Genomic DNA, 25343 nt, shown 5'->3' with positions numbered 1-25343 from the left:
TAGAATTTCCAGATACACTATTTAGATTTATAATTTTACAAATCCCGCATTCTTTCCAAAAATAGAGTTCTACATAGCAGAATCTACAAAATAATTTTAATCTGAATAACAGAAGATTATTTTTCTGTGAACAAATCCACGACTCCAAAGAGCTGGAAGTGCTATAATGCAACTCAGTCAAATGTGTGTGACCATCCACAATAGAAAAGTACAAAAATTATGATGGTCATGCTCTGTGACAGGGAAACCTGACAAAGTAATGGACATGACAGAAGAAGTGAATGGAGGCAATACAGTCTGTGTGTTTAAGGAATCTTCAATGCAGGGAATCCTGTGGCCCAATATCAAGGTTTTCTGTGTAATGCATGTACAGCATGTATCTACTGTGTACTGAATGCACGCTGCATGTCTGAAAATATCCAGCCTCATTCCAGCTCCAAAGGAACAGTGCATAACACCCTGCACTCCTTCACACTTCAGTCATGCTCTGCAGCAAAAAACTGTGTAAACCATTCAGAGTGCCTTCTCAAGGAGAAATATCAGTACTATCACTGCATTCACAGCCATCCATTTTTTAAGATAAATTTTTAAGGAGGAAAAGCACAGTGCACAACACCATTCATAATAAGCTTCTAATTTTCTACCCCATTATCTACTCATACTAGCAGAAGAAGAGTTTGAAATTTGAGTAGATAACAGTAAATAATAAGCAAGAGTTATTTGCTTTTGTTCAGTATCTTGAAGAAACATATGTGAGTTTTTTTGTTCTGTTGTTAAAACCAGCATTTGTTGTTATACCTCCAAGGCTTCCAACCACAGCCTTCGGATCTGACTGGAGATAACATTCCACCACAATTTTAAATATTTCAGAAAGGGTGGGGGAAAAAAGAAACAAAGATGCATTCAACTACATCTTCAAAACATGTGTACGCAGGTATGAAAAATCTCTAACTTTTCCTGGAAGTTTTTATATGAACAAAAAAAAAATCTTGAGTGTCACAGAATCTCTGAAAACACATTCTATACTACTTCAGCAAGGATAAAGTATTTTTTTAAAACATATGCCTTCTTATTTAATATGGTATGTTATTATGCTTTATATTACTTGATAAGCTGTGTTTAAATTCTAAGCTAAACAAACTGTATTTCCAGAGCAAGCAAAACCACCCCCATGAAGACTGTATTTTTAAGAAGAGTTAAACATCACCAAGTTAGAAGTATATTTTGTTCCTAGTGCATATAACTATTAACTATGATGAGACAGTACACTGGGAGAGATTTAGAAGAATAAATCCAGAAACCATGAACTTAAACAATCCTTTAATATAACAAACATATCAAACTTTCAAATATAAACTGTAACCAACTAACAAATAAACTCAAAACTTTCTGAATACCAAAAAGGTCTTATGCAAAACAGTGCACATTTATTTGAGGTATCGTATCCATGAAAACAAAACAAAACAAACCAAACTATCTACATTTAAAAAGATTTTTACTTAGTGAGGCTAAAGAAGTTAGGTGGTACATAAGGAATAAACCAATGTAAACAGTGTAAAAATAAAGACTGCTAATACCAGCCAACCCAAAACTGAAATATCCCAATATATTAAAGAAAAATAAACCAGAGGCATGCAAAATATTGTTTGTTAAATACACTCAAATCCACATGGCTAAAGTGAAAGTCACGAGCTACTGAGGTGGATTTAGAAATGCAACTTTTCTTACTTTATTTTCCTTAGACTGATTGTCATTCATTTTTCCACTGACAAAAAGCTTTTAGCCTTCTTCAACCCACTAAGAATTGAATTTTTAGGATTCCAAACAGGTGCTGCAAGGAGGTTTAAGTAATTGTTTTTATGATCTAGTGCGATATACAACCTCACTCAAATGCTACAAGCTATGGTGATCTGTTACCATTATGGGAGGAAAAAGCTTGGTAAACAGGTTGCTCCAGGTGGAGTTGAAAGATTTTTGAGTTTCTCCTCACGAGAGCAGTGACAAACTCCATGGTAAATCTGGTAAACCACTTAGCATTTTATTTGCAACACAGAACATTTTGGCAACTGAGATATTGGAGGAATCTGAATAGTGACCTGCAATGCATGTGCTTTTCAGAAAAATCAAGTTTTGTTTCAGGTATGCGTCAGGAACATCAACAGCGCAAGCCTTTTCTCATTCAAGCAAATGTAGCGATGCCATCCGTCTTAGATGCACTTACAGGTCTTTCTTATCTTCTGCTTTATTTAAACTTTGCTGAAAAGAGATTAAAAATAATTTCAGTTTGGCAAGATCAGAAACCACTGACTCCAGATGCCGAATTTTGCCCCTTTGCAGTCACACCTGAATTGTTCATCATACACCTTTCTAAGATGTAGTCCCATCAACACTACCCCACAGAACACCTGAGCTTCCGCTGCCAGCAGTCAAGGCTGTGCAGCCTAGTTCTGCTCCCTTTGGTTTTACAGCTGAGCTCTGCAGCAAACTCAGCAGAAAACATTTTCTGCTATCAACTCATTTATCCTTGGGAGCTGCATCTACTGTGTGCTCAGTACCTTTTGTTCTTTCTACTCAGAGGTAAACAGAAGATGGTAAGGATGTGTGTTTTAGACTACAAGCCTGTTAGAAATGCAGCAGGCCTACTATGGCTCATTACACAGAGAAGCACAACAAGGACAGGCCATACATGGTGGTCTTGAATTGAACACAGAGGTCAGTTGAGCAATCTGTAGAAGTACAGGGTGAGACTGGGAATAAGTAAGTGGTTTCACAGAGTACAGGAAAAAATGTTATAACCAGGTCAAAACTGCCTTTTTTTTATTAATACAGGCCTGAACAACTCTTCTTGAAAAGCTGGTCACCATACTTTTAATAATAATTTATCTTCTCCCAAGACCACTACTAGTAAATAGGCTAACTTTAATTTTTACTGCATTTTGCTCAAGACAGATGTTAGGTATGCAGCAAATGAACACCTGTCAGACAACTTAAATACATACTCCCAGTTCCATTTACTGATACTTACTGTGTATCTTATGGGTATTATAGCCACGTTCATAAGAAACTCATCAAACAGCTAAATGAACTTTTGCTTAATATGGTTTGGTTTTTTAAAGTTATTTTTTATTTCAGTTTGAATTTTATAGTAGCCTGTTTTTAGCCTAGGCTGTTTGTTGGGTTTTTATCCTTGTGTATCAACAGTATTGCAACATTTATAATCCAGGATTGCAAAAGCATGTTTTAAGAGCAAATAAAATAAAATTACTTTTATAAATTGTGTATACACTCCCCCTGCCACCCACCCACACCCCTCCTATAGTTTTCTTACAGTATTTCAGTGATCATCACAAAACCATCTGAATTTTATTTTCCAAGTAACAGTAAAATTGAAGCTAATGATAACCTGAGCTTTGTCAACCAAAGTGCAAAGAATAAAATGCTACTAACTTTGCAAAACATAATTCTACTATTTTGGTAAATTCTCTTGCACAATAAATACCAACAAACAAAATTTTGCTGGTACAGTTTCCAAACACAGTGCTTGTATGGTGATCCAGAGCCACATACCTGAAGTTGTTCAAATTTTTTCATCAGATGATCATATTCTCTTCTAAGGCCTTCAGACTGCTTTTTAACTGCAGCCACTTCAGTTTTTGCTTTATGGAAAGCTGTAAAATACCAGAATTGGTGTTTTAATTATTACTTGTATTCCTGCAGTTCTTCAGAGCCCTAGGTGTGCATTAGGGCTCCACTGCAGTAGATAGTCCTTACTCCAAAATAGCTTAGAATTTAAAACATAGCATCGCAGATGGACACAAGAACCTGAGAAGTTGAGGACAGGGAGCAGAAAGAGAATGGCCAATGTTCAAAAATATCAACACGAGGAACAGGAAGGGCCTGTAAGAAAGGTAGGGATGAGACCAATAAACTCCTGAAACAGGGGACTAGTTAGTGATGACTACAGTGTTCTGTCATATTGCATGAGACAGTTCTAGAAAAACAAAACTTGGCAACTCCAAAATCAAAACTGTCAGACCTCTTAAGAAGAGGAGGGAACTCAAAACACTGGGCAAGATTTTCACACAGCAACTGAGACAAAATATAGTAAGCAGGAAGATGATACATGATTATAGGAACACAGACCTCACCTTTTCACCCTGTTCTGAATTTTACCATGCATGAATTAATTGATTAGCAGCATCAGTTTAAAGATGAAAAGGCAGAAATGGTGGTGGGTGGATAAACAACTCTGAACAGGTTTTTAACATGAGAAAAAAGTAATTATTACTCCACTCCATCTCAACACAAACCGAGAGCATATCTATGCTGCAGTACCAAACAGCCTAGGGCTCCACTGGGGCTATTTTACAATGCAGGATAAAACAGCACGAAGTGCCATAAAGCCATTGGTCCTAAGCTGTTATGTAAAGTCATTTAGATATTTTCATATTCCTCTGCTATAGGTATCTCAGGGATCATTATATTTCTCTGATTCAGCACCGCAGGCATAGTCTAAATCTTAATCTGTTCATGTGAAAACAAAGAAATGCTGTTAATGACTTAGTAAGGCTGCCTCACATGGCCACTTAAAAACCCCAAACAACCAAATCTAATGGTACAAATAAAAAAAGAACATCAGCAAATTTCCTTGTTCCAAAAGTGTGAATCTATCCTTTGACTGTGAACTCCCTGAGAGAAACTTCTTTCCCAGAGACCTCCACTGCACTCAAGAATTGCAGCACCTCTAAAAGCCTGTTCTCAAAAGATGAGGAGCTAGATGTGGCTTTTGTTAAGCACTGAGTTACGAGCAGTCTGGTATGAACCAGATTTGTCTTTGGGTGCTAGTTCCTGAAACATCAGGAAATGAGATTTGACCACTCTCCTACATGCAAGAAGGAGAACTCCCTCACCTAGAATTTCAGTTATTTTAAAATAATTAATTTGAATGTACAGATGAAAAATAATTCTCATTTCAGAACTCTGCAAGTGGTTTTCCTGCAACAGGACTTTTACCTACCCTGAAATTCTGATTCACTAGAGTCAGTAACACTTCAGTCTATTGATGTTAAAACCTTGTAATTTCTCTTTAATTTCTCCTTTCTTTAATTTCCATACTCTTAAACAGTTTTCCTTCATCCTTTAAGTCATTCTTGACAGCATCAATACAGATTTTCTGAAGGTTTTGGTATTTGGAGTAACTTTGATTTCCACACATGTGACAAGTCAAACCCCACTGCATTTACTCTCTCTCTGATCTCAGTTTAAAATTTTAAAGAGTAAACTGTTTAAAATTTTCAACAGTAAAATTTTGATATCAATAAAATAAACCTGTGACAATTCGATAGACTTCTGAATTTTAGGTTGTAGACAAAAAAAATATATATATGCTATTTCACTTCTCTAAGAATCTGCTAATTAGAAAGATAAATCTTGCTTTTATTTGAACATTCTTGTACATAGTATAGTAAAAACTAATAAGATCTCACTTCTGAAGAAGTTGTAACTCAATGTTATTGATCTAACACTATTTAGTTATTTATAAGTAGCAGCACAGTACTTTAGTTGCAACTAAAAACTACTTTATCTTTAAAACATGAACAAAATATCTAGAAGTATCTACAAGTCAAGAAAGCGAACAAGCTAGTGCATTGTTTTAATGTTTTGACCAAAACAGATGTATGACAAAAATACCTTGCCTAACCCTAGAAGAAAAAGCAAAGAACAGATTGTCCTTTCCACCTGTGTTGGCTATGGACAAAAACCCCAAAACATCAATAAACCACCAAATCCAGACTCATTCCTGGTGGGGCCACACAATTAAAAGGAGCATCATGTCTTTGACAACATGAATTCCTCAGTGCACTGATTTCCCTGGATGCCTTGGGAAGCACCCGAGCGTCCACACAACGGTGCCCATCTCCTCTGCTGGGAGCACGAGCACTGCAGTGCAGCCCAGTTCATCAGGTACACTCTGTCATATGGATCCTATCATATGAACACAGATCCAGCAGGAAACAGGAGATCCTTTGTGTGCACAGTACACTCAGTTATTATTTCTGGCTTCCATCTGGCCTGTTACTTTGCCTCACAGGAGCACAACAGCTGGACTGGCAGCAAGCAAGCTCCCACAGCTGACACCTCCCACCAAGTCAATGCGTGAGCAGGCAGATGAGGATGCTGCTTCTACATTAATGCACCCATTGAGAGGAATAATCAGTAAGCTCCAAACACAGAACCCAGCCTCAGTACTATAAGAGGTAGGCTATCCTTTTCCATTCTCTCGCCTACCAAGAAAAATCAACAAACTATTCCTAGGGCAGTGTTTCAATGGAAGACATTTGTGGAAAACTTTACACTTATGTGTGACCGAAGGTCCATAAACGAATGTAACATGTATAGTCTGGGCAAAGCAGAGAACATGTCCTTTCACAACATTCTCTGAATCTTATTCCAGGAGAGACAGCTTACTTCAGATTGATCTGAATTCTAAGGATGAGGAATAAAACTACTCTGAGGTACTACATTACCACAGCCCAGTAGCTGTAGCATTTCTATGATCTTCTCATTTCAACAATGATGGAGAACTTAACACTAAAACCAAACAGCAACAAAAACATCTAAAAATTCTTTGGGCATTTCCTTGCACAACTACTAGTCCTGGTCTGACTACATCACTTGACTTACAGTGCTTGCTACTAAGGAAACGATCTGGAACTTACATTAGCATTGCTCACAATACAAGCCTACAACCCAAATCATTTGGACTAGTTGAAGAGTAAAAAAGAGCCTGCTCTTAAAAGAGTTTTCAAGTTAAAAAAGAGCTATTCACATTTAAGAATTTAGGCACTGACGGCACAAGAGATTTGCCAACAAATACCCTGTAAGACTGGGAACACAACTCCAGTCAAGTAACTCCATGCTAATTCTGAATTCTCTTCTTAAGACATAATGGTCAGAATTTAAAATGAGAAGGCAGGGCCAAAAAAATTTACAAATTTGCTTCAAGTACCTTTTGCAACCTCCAACAAAATATTGTTAAAAAAGGGATGTTATATCATCGTCGGGTGGCATAAAAAGCCTTGTGTAATAAACCCATGCTTGCTGTATGCAGGCATCTCTTCCAACCAACAAATGTGAATATCAACTCTTGCTGCATGTGACACTGCATTGGCTCCCACCTGTGGTTATCATCTCACAGTTTTGTAAAAAGTAAGGTTAAGTAAGACAGATCTCGTTCCTCAACTTCCCTCTGCCATTGGCCAAATAACAAGACTGTGTTCCAATTCCCTAAACCTGTTTGTTTTTAAAAACTGGAGTGTATCAGTGAAGCTCAGTGTAGTTTTCATACATGGCACCAGCCTACCCAGCAACACCAAGGCCAAACTGAACTTTCCCTTGCAGCAGTTTTATGAAACGTATTCTCAATGTCTGTATTTTTTAACACATTTCAAACATGTAGTAATCTTCACATTGAAGTGAGAGCTGTACACCTGTACACATCTACTTTCTAGAGTAGCCAACAGTTAGAAGTTATTCCAAAACCAGCCCTCCACATGAATTGTTGCTCTCCTCCTGTCACCTACAACACTATGCAACCATGAAACAAGAACACTCGCGCCAGTCTGTACACAAAACAAACCTCTTTAAATGATGCATAAAAATTCCATTAGAATTTCCTCCTGCCCCTCCATATGCCTATGACAACAATATATAAACAGAGTATTTTCAGAAAAAGTTGAACTGAAGTTCAAAAGCACCTAAATGACTTTGATGAGCCAGTACATATTTCATGAAGCCCTGTTCCTGCCCAACACAAGGACCACTGTAAGGACAAAAGACTTTATGAAAATTCTCTCAGGTCTAACCTCATGCCCAGTTGCAGGTAATTTGTTTTATTGTGTTTTTTGAATAGTCTTCCAAACCATCAAAATGAAACAATATCATGGCCTATCTTCTTTCCCCAGAAAATTCCTACTGGTCCTAGGCCAGTAGCCATACTGACAACCTTTAATTATCTGAATCAATATTTTGTTAGAAATATGTCTAAAGTGTAGCAGGAGAAATATTCTCAATTTGTACTGGGTATTGCTACAAGTATGTACATTTATTTCTAGATATCACTGAGACATTTTCATAATATGTAAGTGTATCAATAAAATACCATCTTAGAAGGTTTCTAACCAGTCATGTTATTACACGTCTAGGTATGCTAAAAATGGATTTAGGCTCTCAAAGTGCTTGCCCCACTGCTGGGTGCCTACAAAGCCCTGACAAAAATATGTGGGTCTGCAATACAGAGTGAGGAACTAGCCTTCTTTGCTTCAATTCCAAAATAAAGCAAAAAAAGGCATTAAGTGTAATAGAAAAGTCAAGCCTGAAAAGAAAGAAAATTTGGTCCAAAAATTAAAATTAATTTCCAGCCTTTCCTCAGATTTTACTAATTTCACTGCTCATTTTTGTATTTTGATTCTTCCTCCCCACCTGTTCAGAGCATAGGAAAAAGGTCGTCTTAGGATTTCACTGTTAAGCAAGGAAAAAAAAAAGTAGTCTATGTTTTCTGTAAAAGGTAGAAAGAAGAAGAACTAGAGATGAATCTCCTGAAAGTCAGCAATAATGTCTACGCTATGGTTTTAGTCAGAATTTCAGGAAGAGGAGACATACAGTATTTCCTCTTCCAGTCATAAATACTGATTCAGAACTTTACAGGAAATTTGCATGACCTTTGAAGTCACAGCACTAATCTGATACTAAACTATTTTCTTAAATGTGAAGCAGGTGTACATTTAAGACTCCTCCTGGCTGCCACTATACTAACTTAAGCCACCTTTCAACTCAAGGCCTACTCTAAAATAATGTATTACCATGCATCAGCAGCTTAGTAAGCGTCCCAGACCAGAGCAATGAATATTTGAAACTGCATTAAAAAAAAACCTAGAAGTTTTTCCTTTCAAGCAGCAAAAAAACCAGCCAAACATAAACCCCCAACCAACCAAGAACAAAATCCAAATTTATGACTCTTACTAATACTATAGCTGAAAAACAAACAATAAAAAAACCTCAAAAATCAAAATTAGTGAAGTTTTCATTTTTATACTAGTTTTGTCTTGTTTCATAATTAGGTGACACCCTTTACATTCTTCACTCTCCCCCCACAATTTCATGGACTGGGCTTTACAGACACAAAGAAAAAGTTACTTTAGTCATATGAGCTCAGTAACATGAAACAAATTGCTTAGAAGAGGCAGAACAAACTTTCCAATCTCAGCTTTCATTTTGTGTATCGCATTGCTCACACTCAGTGAACATGACAGTCAACACTGACCTACTCAGCTGCAGGAATTTCTAAAGAAAACAGTAAATTTCATTCACATCCTCTAACACTCTGTGGAAAGCTGCGTCTACAGATGTGGTTGTTCTAATCAAGTACATCAAGCTTTCTGACTATTCGTTTGCTCAAAATAATGTAACAAAACTTACAAGAAGGTAAGACAGACATACCTCAATACCACCTAGCTGCCCATGGTAATTCCCATACAACCCATGGGGTTATTGGCAATGAGGGGGGTGGCATTAGGAGAAGGGCTGTAAATATTTTCCTATTCACTCCTTAGAAAGACCCTCTCTCCCACTTTTGCCCTAACAAAAGATTCAAACATGCCTTAATTTATACATCTCTTGGATGGACAACATCTCATGGGGAGAATGAAGCTGAAGCAGCATGAGGTAAATCTATTTATTTCTTAGCTTTCTCTAGCATTCCTGATTGAAAAGCTTACATTATATTAGTGTTACATACCACCAGTTAGTTTAAATAAAACATAAGCATTTAAATTTTCCATTGATCCTGTCACTTCAAAGGCACTTTTCACCCCTTTCTTCAAGAAAACAGCAGGAGAGGGAAAACCCACCATCAAACATGCCTGAGAATGTGAACTAATGAGACTCTCTATTTAAAAGTTTTTGTTGCTTCAAGCTCAGCTGAAAACAGCTGGTTTACATTTCTTATTTGAATTCCTAGTGGACAGCAAAAAAGGATTCAAGAAACATTTCTGAAAAATTTATTCTTACAACGTTGTAGCAGTGCCAGGCAATATGAAAGCGGGGCTATGTTTTGATAACATACTGTCTCGTACCATGAAAATTTGTATTTTTGTTACAGCCTGAACATCTGATTAGTGTTTACAAGACTGCAAGCTGTGTTATCTTAAAAACACTGATTTCAGATCTGCAGGTGTTCACAGGCATCACACACCTTGAGAGATCCCAGTAAGACAGAACCAAACAGGTAAAATCTGCTTCTATCTCAATTTGGGCTGCCTATAAAGCAGTTTTGACAACCTAAACCTTAAACACGGAAGCTGCTAACAAAAGTAATATGTTACAAATGGTAAGGTATGTTTCCTTGTAAACAAAAAAAATATTAAAAAGCTAACACCTTAACACCTCAGCTGCAGAACATATATAAACTTCAAATACTAGTCAACGACTTTTCTGCTGTCTGACAGAAACCCTGTGGTAGTAAAAAACCTCAACCACAATACTTTCCCCATTTACTACAGGGAGAGTGGTTGCTATGTATGACATGAAAGATCAAACTGTTGCCTATAGGCAACCTGCAAATGATTCCATATCCTGGTTATGTCATTGATGAAGACAAGTCAACACCACTTTAAATATATCAGTCCAACTTGTTAATAATTACAACTTAACTAAGGTGTTCCAATTACACCTTACATTTTCATAATGAACACATTTACTAAAATATTGGGATGGCAATGGCATGTTTTATCAGTTTCTAGTCAAATGTAAAGAAACTCCATGCCAAGTGTTCTGGAAATTAAAGTAGTTCTTGCTATACCAAGAATATTTTTTCAACATTCAGTGTTGAAACAATCTTTTTCTTCTTTACAAAGAAGTCCTAACTAATACTCACCATTTGATGTTTTCTGTAGCTCTGCTTTCAAATGTTCAACTTCCTCCTTCAACTTTGCCTCAGTTGCATCTGTTGACTCTTTCTTTTTACCATCACCTTTTCCACTCAAGGCCTATTAAAAACCACAGTTGCTACAATTAATTTTATTTTCATTAGTCTGATATTAACACAAAAATATCCAGGGAATGTCAGCCCTGATCTTGCAAAGCATTAGGTTTTATCAAATGTCAACCTGATAGAGGCAGACAGTCATTCTAGACAAAAATCCTTCCCAAGTGAAAAAAAAAAAGGAAATAAACAAGCTCAATGTTTTAGGTAATGGCATACTTGTAATAGAATGGTGTTATCTCCTGTGTAAGGGTACTTTTCATGTCTGCATCAAGTGTACAACTCTCATTTAGGTTACAAAATTGATTTTTCAGAAGATACACACTAGGATTTTTAGTGACAGAATGCTGCCATATTTACATGCAACTGGTTCTAATTCTCTCCTTGTAGGTTTGCAACTAAGTCAATCTTCAGAATAGCTCAATATCCAGATTAGATTTCCAGTGAAATCCAGGACAAAAACTAGGAAAGGATCCAGGAAGAGCTGTAAACACTTGACAGAAGAGCAATATATTCCCTGCACTCCAAAAATGTTGGCACTACTATACTTATGCATCCTCTTAAAGTGCAAGATTAGATCCCATAACAAGATCTTTTTCTCATAAAGCTTCTACTATTTAACCACACATCATCTCTGCAATAGCAAAAAAAGAGGTAAATGCTTAATGGGAAAAAGAAAAGTAAAACAACTGAGACAAACAGCTGTTAGGTGAACTAGCAATATCAGAGCTTACCAGGCACAGAAGGAGCAAAGGGGAAAGATTATTTTGGGAAGAAGAAAAAGAACTGTTTATAAAGACTGGTAAACAATCCAAGGAAAAGAGCTGAAAAAATTTCCAGAAGCTATTTAATCAAAGAGCTGAGATGACATTTAACTGCTGGTAACAAAACCATAGCCAATTGTCTTCTTTGCTTTGTGCCCACCTCTTTCTATTAGTATGCAAATAGCTATTTCTGTAAACTTTTATCTTAAGTCCTGTGCTCCATGGAACCTCTGACCAGGTGACAGTGCAGACCTTGCACACCAGAGTAAACTCACAGTATTTATACTTGTAGCCTGTGCCTTATGTACAATTGCTCTCACTTCTCTCCAGTGCACAATGAAGCACACTTGTAAATAAACACAAATGCAGGGGGCAAGCCACAGAAAAGCCTAAACCCTAGGATGTCTATGAAGTTACAATATTCCAACCCTGAACATTTCCCGTGTCCATCACAACAGAGATCCAGCCACAGCATGTTGCCTGTACCTGTGGCTACCTGTGTTTTTGCAAACCATGCAATCAAGCACACAAATAAAAACAGATAGGACTACAGTTTCCAATTTCTGGCTATCATTTACAAGCGGCTAAGAGAATGTGTTGCTAAGAGAATGTGAAAGCAGAACAAAAAAGAAGACTTTTGGCAAAATCTCAACAGGACAGAGAAGGAAAAAAAAAAACGTACCCGTAGGCAGTAAAAAGACAAATTCCATGGTGGAGGGAAGAATTTGCATCATTTTCACAAAATACCAAATCCCAAAATTTTGGAGTAATTTTACACTTGGGAAAAACCTAGCACAGACTAGTGATCCTTGTTTCACAAACCTCTCAACTGGATTTTTTGTACCCCCTTCTAGTACTTTCTATCCAGAGTCTTCGTAGGAAGATTTATTACAAAATTGACAGTGCCAGTAACCATAGACACTGCTTTAGACAAACTGGAAGGAAACCTGTACACACCCGCAGGGAATTTAGTTTTGACAATGTGCTGGACTCTAAAAGCCTTCCTATGTCTAGATGTCTGAACTCAGCTTAGGGTTCAGTCTCTTCAAACATAAGTCAAACTAAACAGTTACAAGAAAAGATTTCATACATTTATTTTAATTATATCTTTGATGCCCTTCCTTCCTGACTAGTTATGTATTGAACCACAGCCTAATCATTCTTTGCATAAAAATAACATCTTTCTAGTCTGTTGGTGATTTTTTTAAGTAAGAAATTTTTGGTGTTATTCTCATTAGTACTACAACAGTATCCTACTAAGAAAGGGAAGTATTCTGAAATTGGCTGACCTACCATAAAAAGACAGAAGAATACAAAAACCATCAAATACAAAAGATTAATTTTACAAGTTAGAAAAATACATTCAGGACTGGAGAAAATCCTATTAAGAAGAAACAGTCAGCATGAAAACAGTTATATAGCAGGCTTTTTCATGCTGGACTGCTATAGCCTTGACCTAAACAGGCAATTGTTTGTGATAAAAGGAACAAAATTAGTGCCTACCTCTACTTTGTTATGACTAAATTCGGAAAGATATTACTATAATCTATTACTACTTTGATGAAATTTGTACTGGAAAGACAGAACTTCATTTATTTGGTTTACTTCAGTTTCCTTTGTTAATAAGATGCTACTGCAATTTGTTTTCAGTATTCTGAATTACATATTATAAAAATATTTTCCTTCTTTTTTCAACCAGAAGGAATAAAATGAATTAGCATTCTGTAGCAAAACATCCTCAGAGTACGTTGTACTAACTACTTGCTGTATAAGAAAGTTACTGAAGAAGCTCAAAGATACCTCCTGCAGCCTTTCATTCTCGGCCATGTATTTTTTGGCTGCTTCAGTAGCATCATTTACTTGTGTTTCCAGAGCTGCATGAGATGCCATCTCTTTTGCCAGCTGAGTGAGAAGGGTAACAGTACGTCTCAATACACTGGTGAAGAAAAAAAGTGAACAGAACTGTAATTTACAGCACAAATAATAAAAAGTCAATTCACAAGCAAAAACCAAAACCACAAAAATCAAACCAAACAAAAAATCCAACAAATCAAAACAAGCCCTTTTCTGTCTTGGTAGTAGATGTAAAAATAAAACTAGCAGAGGGAAACATCCAGGCTCATTGATGACAAATAATAGTAACAAGAGAGACAGAAAATATTTTCATCCATTGACATTCTGATTTTTACTTGATACAGAACCTCTCTCCTCCTGAATACCCACAGCTTTTAAGGGGTCAGAGACTTGATTGCTTAAAGGCTGTTTAAATACTGTTATATGACCAGTATTTTCACCATGATTGATCTCCAAACACAAGAACCAAACAACAAGTTATGGTAATGAGTATAGTGAAAAAAAACTCACACAACTTCATAAGCAGCCTTGCAATAATAAAATTAGCAGTATGAGCATAATAATCTTCCAAGTACTGTCAATACAGTTAAATCAGAACACGTATGGATATCAGCACTGATATGGCACCTCAATTCTAAGCTTTGCAAATACCTCGCTTGATTCTTTGCATCACTATTTTTGTTATTCATCCTGAAGTCTTTCAAATGTTGCTGAATCAAGGCAACACAACACTGAATTAAATTAATGCCTATACTGTAACTATGCAGCTGCTCTTCAAAGAAATTTAGAAATCCAAATAATTGGCTTTTGCACAACTGGAAGAGTATTAACAGATCTTTTCAAGTTAAGCCTCCCTCTACCTCCTTGCATTTTCATTGAAAGCTCCTTTTCTTACTTTTTTGGGGGTTAATAATAAAGTTAAGGTCCCCACGTCACTACTTTTCCACAGGTGAGCAAATTTACTATTGCTTATTAACTTACAAATGCAGGAGTCATTAAAACATCATAATTAAAAGAGAATCACAGAATCATGTAGGTGGAAAAAGGCTTCCATCTCATGAAAAGCAGGACAGGTTAAGCAGATTGCTCAGAGGCTTGTCCAGTTGAGTTTCTACCATCTCTAGTGATGGGAGATTCCACCATCCTTCAGGGTCCTTGTGCCAGTGCTTAACTGCTTTAACAGCAGCAGCTCTTTTCTACGACAAGTCAGAACATCTCAGGTTCCTGTTACCTCTTATCATTCCTTTTTGCATCCACCGAGATGAACTGTATCCATCTTTTTTACTACTAGACAGACATAGAAACCCATAGGACTTCCCCTTCAAAGTCTCTTTTGGCTGAAAGCAAAGCTCCTTCATCATCTCTTCATAGGCCATGTATTTCAGCCTCCAACTTACTCTGTACCCCACTGCAGTACTCCAGTATTTTGAGGAATTAAAACTGGACAGAGTCCTGCAGCAGCAGCACCCCACGTGTCATACAGAGTAGAATAACCACTTTCCTTGACCTACTAACTACACCCTTGCTATCACAGCTCAATACATGATTGGCTCTCTACGAGGATCCCCAGGTTTTTTCCTGCAAGACTGCTTCCTACCCACTCATGCAGCCAGTCTCCAGCCTGGATGCTGAATATGACTATCCAATAAAATGTCAGACTTTGCATTTGTCTTTGTTGAGCTTCATGAGATTTCTGTCAGCACATCTCTTCAACCTTTCTGGCTCCCTCTAAAAAGCAGCAGTGCTCTCCAAGATGTCAAATACTCAGAATTGGAACCGTGAGCAGCTTGCTGAAAGCACACTCAATCCTATCATCAATGTTGTTAATAAAGACATTAAACAATATTGAGCCCAGTACCAACCCCTGAGGAGCACCAGATGAAATTCACATTGTTATTACCCTTTGAGCCCAAAGGTGCAGGGAACTTCCCACCTGCTTTTTAATCCATTTCTCCAGCCTGTGTCCCTCCACAGTTAGGCTATCAGGATACTAAAAGACACTATATCAAAGGCCTTGCAATAAGGACATTCTGCTCTTCATCCACACAGCCATTCATCTCATTGCAGAAGGCAACAAGGATGTTCAGTTATCATCTTCCCTAAGTGAATCTGTGACGGCTGTTCCAAGTCATCATGTCCTTCATGTCCCTGAAGATGTCTTTGAATAAGATTTGCTTCATAACCTTTCCAGGGAGGCCAGTCTCTAGTTTCTTACATCCTGGTTTTTGTCCCTCTTGAAGAAAGGAGCAATGTTTGCCTTTTTGCAGTCAGCAGGATTCTCTCCAGAATTGTGATCTTTCAAACTAAGCCTTGCAATGACATTGGCCAATTCCCTCTGCCATCCCAGGATGCCACAGACTTTTATATGCCCAATTGGCCTATGCACTCCCTAGCTGCATCTTCCACTACTGGTGTGAAGTTGCATACCCAGCCAACTCACCCAGAAGGCACCAGTGAGTACTGGGCTCATGTTTTCTTGAGGTTTTCTTTAGTTTTCAGCCATTTTTATCCCCCTCTGGTTCAGCATGGGCTAAGAGAGGACCAGGTCAGACTAGCAGATGGGTGTCTTTGTCCCACCCAGAGAACAGTCTCCAGGGGCTATGACCCTCCTCTTTTCTGCACAGTTTGCAGATGAGGGGCTCAGCTGGCCCCAGTACCCCCTCTGACAGGCAATTTTCTGCACCTGTAGCCAATGTTCTGCAATTACTGAACCCCACAAATGCTGCTGTCTTGCAAGAAGTGACAAGTTCCCAGCCTCTTCCATTTTATGACTCTCCATATACCATTCTTGTGGAATTCCCCTATTGGCTGATGTGCTAAAATGAACCAAAAATGACCCAAGGAATGAACTAGATGGGGTCTCAAGTTGTTTGGGTTGATGGTACAGCAGTACAGGGTAAGGGAACCCAAGGAACATTTTCCCCTCGCTTCTCTGACAGATATTATGTCTGTTCCATGGATAAGCAAAACAGCTTTACTAAGAAAAGCCCTTTGATCTACTGACTACTGGAGGAGTGCTTATTTCTCCTAAATCTTGGTGAAAGGCCAGCAGCTCAAAAAAACCTCAAGCAAACCTATTCAAGAGCAGAGCTTTTATATAAAAATCTACTGGGGTCACTTGACAAATTTTCTTCTTTGGAAGCTGAATATAAGTATGATCCTGAGAGATCAGCTTCCAATTCTTTTGTAGGACACAATCTAGCTATTCCTCTTGGAGCAGAGATTAAAAACATATTTGTGCATATTTATTTAACCTTTCTGTAGGAAGACAAAGAACTTGATGTATTCCTATCACTATTGAGCAAGGCTACAGCCACATTGTTTTTTCCAAAGCTTTTCTGCTCAAGCTTTGTATTCATTTTACCTTGACACTTTTTATGCTCAATGGTCTGCTAAAATGGCCACACATCACTCTAAGGAGAAGAAGTTTGTCATAAGTCTGTGATTTTCTTGTTCTGTGTTCCTCTTGAGTATTGAGGCAATGTCAAGCAGCTCGCTGAAGGAGTTCCTAAGAGGACCAACACTCATTGTCCAGCAACCAGAAAAATGTACAAATGGAAATGATCAGGCCAACATGTCTGTTTCTGTTTGTTCACATTATCTGTGTCCAGTGACTTCATGTGCTCCCAGCCCAAGTGATAAGATCTGCAGGTTGTTGTGCCTACTGATTCACAGGTAGTCTTGGTTGCTACAGGTGGGCAGTACAGAACTGCCCTTTCCTTTACCCTGTTTTAGTAGCTGAACTTAGACATCCTGAAAGAGATACCAGACTTAAGATCATGACAGCATAATAGGCAAGTTGCCACAAAGCGTTTGATCTGAAATACAACTGAAACTTTCCTTCAAATCTGGAATATTATCCTACAGCTCTTAACTTCAAGCTTGAGCTGAAGTGGCTTAGGTCAGGCTCAAGCTTTGCTTCTTAACACAGTAGGGTGCCATGACACCAGCTTGCTAATAGGGTGCCATGACACCAGCTTGCTAGATAATAATATTTAACAGTACTTTAGTTTTTGAGCATTTTTTTATTCCAGTTTTCCATGTGCAAAACAAAGGGTGTAAGTTTAAAGAAGGATATGAGTGAGTATTCCCCAAAGAAACTTCTGCAAAATACATGTTTTCTCCAGCACTCAAAATGTTTCTTTTCATGTGTTGCTCACATATTCTTCCAATCTTCAAATAGTTGTAAGGTATTATTTTTCCTGATCTTACTTGCCTTGTAGCCAACCTGGTCACAATTAATTCTTTAATCTCCTGAAATTGTCCTTCTGACCTTTACTTTACAATTACTTTGTGCAATAGTTCCTGTAATAAACATACTATGTAAACATTCAAAAAATGTTATACTTACAGCCAAAGAAATAAGGAAAAACCTGAGAGATACAGGTTTCTTTGCGACCGAAAGAGTTTCATCTGAATATGATCAAAGGCACTGCTGTTGACATTTGCAGCCTTTTCATTCACATGAACAGATGAGTATTTCTTGACTTCTCTAATAGCATCTGCAAACAAAAACAGTCTGTTCTTATTCACATCTGTGGGTGTGCATGTATGCTAAACCAGAGTTTAGTACTAGAAATATGTACTTTGATTTTCTGCTCAGCAAACAGTAATAGGACAAATACTGACATCAGTTATGTTATCCATACATTTTAAAAATTGGTCTTGATAAATCATGAAGTGCTCTAGCACATTCCCAGAAATACGGCAAACCATTGCCCAAAATATGCTTGAAAAGGTATTTCAAACACTTGTACCCAGCCACGAGGGATCAGTCCAAAACCACTCACTCTACAGATGTTACCAAAGACCCTATGGTGTCAAAATGTCACTGCTGACAACTGAGCTAAAATTCCCCAGCGGACAAACAGTGAGAAAAGAGAAAGAGAAGCGAAAAGAAGCAGTATTTTCTCAAGTATTTACTTTACACAGAGTTTTGTAAAGATATGCACGTGTTTTAATAATGACAGAAGAGCCTACTTTATATTTCAATCATAGAGGGAAAAAAATAATTTCTTTAACATCCATTAAAATAGGAAGACTGTAGCAAAACAGCAGTAATAACATCAGTAGTAACTACTAACTGTAAAAAGATCATAAAAAGAATAGAGAAGAAAAGCTTTCTTTCATCTGCCTTTCATACATCTTTCAGCTTCCTTTCATCCATCACATAATTCTGACAGATCTGCAAAAGGGCCAGTGCACTGCAAACACCTTTCAAAGGACAAAATAATTAACTAGGACTTACATCCACATAAACCCCAAACCTAACACAGTTAAGAATTATTACTATCTTTAAATGTAAGGTCATCAGACATTCCTACAACCAATACAGCACCTTAAATCTCCTCCTGAGCATCAATAAATGCACACATTTCATGACATGTTCTTGCAGAATATTTTGGCCAGATGTTATTAAATTGCTGCTGCATTTGTCTAAGCAGGAAAAATCAACTCCAAAGAAAAGCATGGGTGACTATCATCACTAATGACTGTCTCTCTCATGTCTGAGTCAGATGTTAAAAAAAAACCCTAAGTGAAGCTTCAAACGATGCATCGAAGACTAGGAGCAAACAAATGCATGTCCCTGTGCTATAGGAAGAGTCTAGGCCTGCAGTAACCTGTCACTTCATGCTATGGGGCAGGTATCTTATCACTGCTTCCCTTTAGCCCTATTCTATCTTTCCACAAAATCAATGACCATCGCCAAGTCAAAAGCAAACTTTGGTCAAAGTTTTCAAGAGCAGTTGAACAGAGTAAATGAAATACATTAGTTCTTAATCGTAAGCAATTTGCTGAAGACCTACTTTTAGGAATAATACTAAACAATCTTAAAAAATAATAAAATAGTCTATTTGCATTTCTGGTACTTTAAATATTAAGAATATAGTCCTATAGCCTAGTCTGACATTGTTATATAGGTAAGTGCATCTGTATGTTTCCCTCAGCAGAAAATAAAACCATGCATTTTTTCTTTCTGTTTCAAGTAGCCTGGAATTAAGCAGCATGTATATTCTAAGGCACTGGAAACACTTCTCTATGGAGAACTACTTAATATCCCTGAAACACAGGAGAACTGCTTTCATCACTGAAATACAGGAGATACCTACCACACAACAGTCAGGACAGACATTAAATTAAATCAGTCAGGCATATGGTAACCATTGAAGCTTTACTCTTACTTCACAGACCTTAGGATATACCCATAACAAATGAACCAGCAGCTGTTTTGTATCTGTGCTGAGCAAAAGTATTCAAACAGCCCAGTGCTTTGATATATTCTGGTCTTCTATTTCAACAGCAACCAAAAGAAAGAGTGCCATCTGCTGCATGAGGTACAGCTCAGCCAAATTCTGGTGTCAAACAAGTTCATTTACCTGTGTCAGAAAGGGAAACCAAGCAGCAGCCTAGACTAAGCTCCATTTTTCCTTCTCATTCACTCAGTATAATACAATTGCATTTGGATTCCCAATGTGGATGCAGCATTAGCCCTCTCCTCTTTCATTCCATTGTATGACTTTTCAATAAATTAGCTGACTTACACTAGGCTTGAATCCTTTCCATTAGTTTACTGATATGAACTCAATGTACCAGGTTTCTTTCACTCATTTGTTAAGAAATTATCTAACACTTACCAAGAAACAAGACGATCAACAAAACTATTATTGTAAGGAACATCTTGTTCCAAAATACTGCCATTTTGCTCCATAGAGGAAACATAAAAATCTTCTGCCATCTGTAAAACAGAATTGTGTTATTCAAAAATAATTAAACACTAAAAGAAAATCATTACAACCCCACAGAAGAGAGCCTTGTTATTGATAAGGGACTTGTATAAGGTCTCTAAACAGCTGCTTTAATTGCAATATAATTTAGGTATATGTTAACTTTTCCAGTAATCTAACATTTCTTTTTTTTGATGCTAATGCTTGCAAAGTTTTTGCATGATAGCAGGTACTCTGCAGATGTATTTTATTTTAGTTTATACTTTGACTAGCATTACGCTGTATTCAGTCCTGACTAAACAAGGGATAGGGTAAAGACTGTAAAACCCTCTCCATTATTTTTATTTTTTATCCACTAATACCTCTATTAACTCTGAAGTACAAGGACTGTTATTACATTCTAACTTGCAATGACAACAAAAAAGACAAGTCTTGTGTTCATATTTTGTTAAGGGTTAAAACCTCTTTCCCGAGCATACATTTGCTGGCTACAGAAGCGACTTCTGGGGAGGCCAATGGTGGTGTAGACTACTTTTTTTAACAAAAAATAGTTGTCTATTTGAAAATAGTGCATGAAGGGCTGTGGTAGAAGTCACATTTGCAGCACAACAAAAAGCATTGGATGTGCTCAAATGAACTGAAATAAATGATAACAGATCACCTACTTGTCATTTACTGCACATTAGAATTAGTGCTACTGCACAAATGAAATAATACCTAGTCATGCCATAGGGATGTAACACAGAGATACCACCCACCATCTGATTATATAAGGTAAAACTTCCTACTTTTGTTAAGTCTATTTACACTGACCAGAGACTGTTAAAATCTGCCCTTTAACAGTGGTTTCCAACCTACTAAGAATTTAATTTAAATAAAACTGTAGCATCATCTCCTATAGCTCTTTCCAACTTTGCACCAGAAAGAACTAAAATGTTTTTGCATTGTCATGCAAAAACCTCATTTAAGTCTTCTAGTATAATCTGAATTCTTTATAGCAGGCAGCCACAGTCTGTAGCAAAGCAAAAGCTCACTTCAAGCTACACCTCAAAGAAAGACAATTCACAAACTTTTAAACATGTAATTTTCCAAGCCCCATACTGACCGTCATTTAAGAAGTGATTCTTTGAGGTATGACCTTAGATAAACTACACTGCCAAGTTATAATCAGGCTAAAAATATGGATCTCTTTACTGGAAGATCTTCCTGTGTTTTATTTTCACATTTATTTTTCCTCAACAAGAACTGACATTCACTTTACTCACACTCCTCTTCCTTTTGGTGACAAAAGTCATAAATATTATACTCCCATACTATAATACTAGCTACCACTTTAGATGAACTACACCTAGTAGAACAGATCTGATTTGTCCCTTTGTGTATTTGTATTTTTATACTGTCAATTTACTTGTTCCCTAGGAACCCATAAACTTGTTAGCAATTTTGAAAAAAAAAATTTAAAAATGTGCACACACAAGAGAGATAAGGAATTCATTTGAAGACTGACAACTGAGTAAATCAAAACTTCTAAGAACAGCAGTTTCCCACCTGTCAGTAACCATGCACGCCTTACTGCTGACAGAACCAGCTCCCAGGCCACCAAGATGGTCAGGCAGAGCTGCTGCCCCCTGGCACTGTCACAACAGCTAAATCTGATTTTTAACCCCACAAGATTCCTACAAGTTTTGTTAAGAAGTTAATTGCATATACCACATAAAGGATAAAGTGATTTCACTCTTTCAGAAACCACTGTTCAGATGAATAGCTGAATGCTCCAAAGCAAGCACACAAATCTATCCTTTCCATATAATTAAAAGCACTGTGTTTAATGTTTGAATAAATTTTGGCAAAGCTGCACATTATGAATTTGCTTTTCAGCCACCAACACTGGACTCTGTTTGCATCATAAGTGAAACGTATTTCAATACTCCCAAAGTATTCTGCTTGTGACATCAGCATGCAGAAATTCTTTCAACTAGTTTCCTCACATAAGCCATTAATAATCTGATGATTATGACTCCCATAATACTCCTCTCCTCTTACCTAGTTGCACTTTTGCTTAGAAAACAATAAGAAATAGAACAACTCAATAGTCTATGTTGAAATGCTGAACTCCTTGCAAGCCAACTTGTAAAAAGCCAGAAGCTGAATTAGATTTTAGAACAGTTTCAATTTCTCAAGCTGAGGAAACATGCCTAATCATTGGTACCAGCATGGAGGAGCCAGTCATTTTTAAGACTCCTCCACAGGTTTAAGTAGTTAAATCCAGACTTTCCACAACAACCCTTGCTCCTTAGAAGGACAGTAAAAGCGACATCATTCTAAATACATCTAAAGATGAAGGACACAAACATGCAACAGTTTTTACACAACACTTTAAAGTTTGGTGCTGCTTGTTGTTTTGGGGGATTGTGGGTTCTTCTTTTAAGACTTCTTTTGTGGGTTTTGGTCTTCTTTTAAGACTTCCTGATATTCTGAAAAGAAATCATAAGTCAGTTTCTCTGTCTCCTGCAGAGAATCTAGCTTTATTTCCTGTAGGGAAATGATACTAACAATTTTGAAAAGCGACTTAGGGAAAACAAGACAATGCTGCAAGTCAGGCCTCTGCAAACAGTAAGGGTAATAAATTAATTTTGTTTCTTTCCCTTACTGTGTGCATTCATTTTACAGGAATTTATTATTTTCTTAATATTTGTGCTGTGTTCCAGAAGTAGTACTATTTTCTTAATCTATATATGAGTTTTACAGAGGCCTTTATTCCAGTAGTCCTGAACCTTCTGCTCCAAACTCCAGTTTTTTTAAACAAGTGATCACAAATTTCTTGCAGCCGTTACAGTCTGCCACTTCCTTTGAATATCTGACATCTTATCTGTTCAACACCCACAATGCCTAGTGTACATCAAAACATAAAGTTGCACCTCAGAAATCTGACAAACTGCTGAAAAAACCGCACTCTCCTCTCGTACATTATCGCCAGATGCCTTTCTCTATGCTGCCTACCCCACAACTCCGGGAGAAGCCGTCCCACCTGCTGAAGCAAAGCAGGGCGCTCCTCTGGACACCCTGACCGCTGCTCTCGGATGAATCAGCACGGCACAGAACACGAAAAGCTCCTGATACTCGAGTCCCAAAAGCATTCCTTCGGCTTTGTTTACAACTAGTTTAGGATGCAGCAAAGCTCCGTGTTTATGAAACAGAGGCGTAAAATAAACCCAAACTGGTGAGAAGAGCAAGCTGCGTTGCTCAGCACACCCAAGTCCTACCTCAGCGGAGAAATGAACGGCAGGCAGAGCACGAGAATTACTCCTATTTCGCCATACAGGAAGGTAGCCACTGCCGTCCACTGGAAAGTCATCGTCCCGGCGGCCTGCGGAGGAACGGGCGGCTCAGGCGGGCGGCTTCGACTTCCTCTCCCGACCGACACCCGGGACAGGGAGATGGGGACCGGGACAGCCGGGGGCCGCGCCGGCCTGGCGGGCAGAGCCCCCGGCAGAGCAGAGCCCCCGGCAGAGCAGAGCCCCCGCTTGGCGGCCGCGGGCCCGCGGGTTCCTCCCGCCGCCTCCCGCCCCCCAGCGCGGCCCCGGGGCCGCCTCATTCTCTCTCTCTCGCTCCCTCCCGCCCGGCCTGCCGGCCTGCCTTCGAACCTCGTCAGCGCCGGCACCCGGCGGAGCTGATGGCGGCCCAAGGGCGGGAGCGGGGCCTCACCGGCCGGGGCTGCGGAAGCGCGGACCGGTCTCTCCGCCGGTACAGGGCGGGGAAACGGGGTGTCTGTACGGACACGGTGCCGCCTCCGCCCTGCCCGGGGGATGTGGGCCGGGACGGGGCTGAGTGACACGGCGGGGGCGGCGCGGAGCTGCCGCCAGCCCGGCCGGGGAAAGGTGCGGCGGGGGAGGGATGCAGAGTCCAGCCCGGGCCTCCCCACCGCAGCGGCCGCGCTCGGCCCGGCCACGCGTGCGGGGCCGCCTGCGGAGCGCGGGCCGAGAACGGCGGCGGGCGCGGAGCTTCCAAGGGGCCGCACCTCTACTGGGGAACGCGTAGATCTACGCGATGAGAAGGGTTCAAATGAGTGTTATCTTTTTCCTGTCTAGGGAATGGTTGTAGGCATTTAGGTGCGGAATAATCGACTGGGGAGTTCAACTCTGCTCTCCAACATTATGAGTTTCTAAAGTTCAATTAAAATATAGCATGCGTCCATCCATTCCCTCCTCCATGTGTTACACGGCATTATGTATTAAACCCAGTAAATCGTTTTCTCAAGGAAAACAGGTCCAGTATTCATAAAGGCAGCACAAGTAACCGAACAAGTCTCAAACACGGTCAAACAGGCCTGTTTGGGCCTCATGAATAAAACAGTAATCCTTCAGAAAACCCTGTTCTATCCTACTGTCCTGTTCAATGCTTTTTTATCTGCAGACCAAGGCTACAAGCACATTATTTCCATGCAACTCTCCTCCTTTGCCCCTGCGTAAGAAGGACATGCTCTGATCACTTTTTCCTTTTGATCCTAACAGATGCTGAGGTGCTGTCAGGGGAAGAGATTACCTTGTCTACCTGGGCATCACCAGCACTCCTTGATACAACTACTTGCTTTGGGGAATTCTTTCCCAATTAAGTTCCATCAACATGAGGCAGATAAAATGCTGTGAATAGTAGTTCTTTGTTACTCTAATCCATTGGAACAGACATGGGGTGGGAAGTTTTTGCATAAGCAGTTTTGGGCAGAGCTGTTTGCAGCTGCTCACAATCTGAAATTGTTTACTTAAAATTTCCCAGGTCTGCAGCCTGGGGATGGAGCCAGCGTGTCAACATTTTTCTAGCTGCTGCCAAGCAATGTCTGGATGAAAGGTTACATCCCAAATAATTGCTTATGCACAGCAAATACTGGAGAGAGATATAAGGAGTCATGTCAATCCAATCTACACAGTAGGAATAGCCCGTTTTAAGTAGTATTTTTAACAC

General features: G+C 38.8%; 1 protein-coding gene across 1 annotated transcript; it reads right to left on the bottom strand.

The window, feature by feature from the left end:
* Positions 1-1405: 1405 nt before the first annotated feature.
* Positions 1406-24290, bottom strand: BCAP29 (B cell receptor associated protein 29). The gene is made up of 8 exons (XM_068189697.1): positions 24029-24290; positions 23648-23751; positions 20295-20395; positions 18011-18161; positions 13606-13741; positions 10934-11045; positions 3568-3668; positions 1406-2256 (listed from the first exon to the last, which is right to left on the bottom strand). Exons 2-8 carry the CDS (start codon positions 23737-23739, stop codon positions 2218-2220), a joined length of 732 nt encoding a protein of 243 aa, XP_068045798.1. The 5' UTR covers positions 23740-23751; positions 24029-24290; the 3' UTR covers positions 1406-2217.
* Positions 24291-25343: the final 1053 nt, after the last annotated feature.

The sequence above is a fragment of the Anomalospiza imberbis genome, chromosome 5, assembly GCF_031753505.1.
Source record: "Anomalospiza imberbis isolate Cuckoo-Finch-1a 21T00152 chromosome 5, ASM3175350v1, whole genome shotgun sequence".
Lineage (NCBI taxonomy): Eukaryota > Metazoa > Chordata > Aves > Passeriformes > Viduidae > Anomalospiza > Anomalospiza imberbis.
The sequence above is the reverse complement of the archived record's forward strand: the minus strand, read 5'-3'. Positions and strand labels throughout refer to the sequence as shown.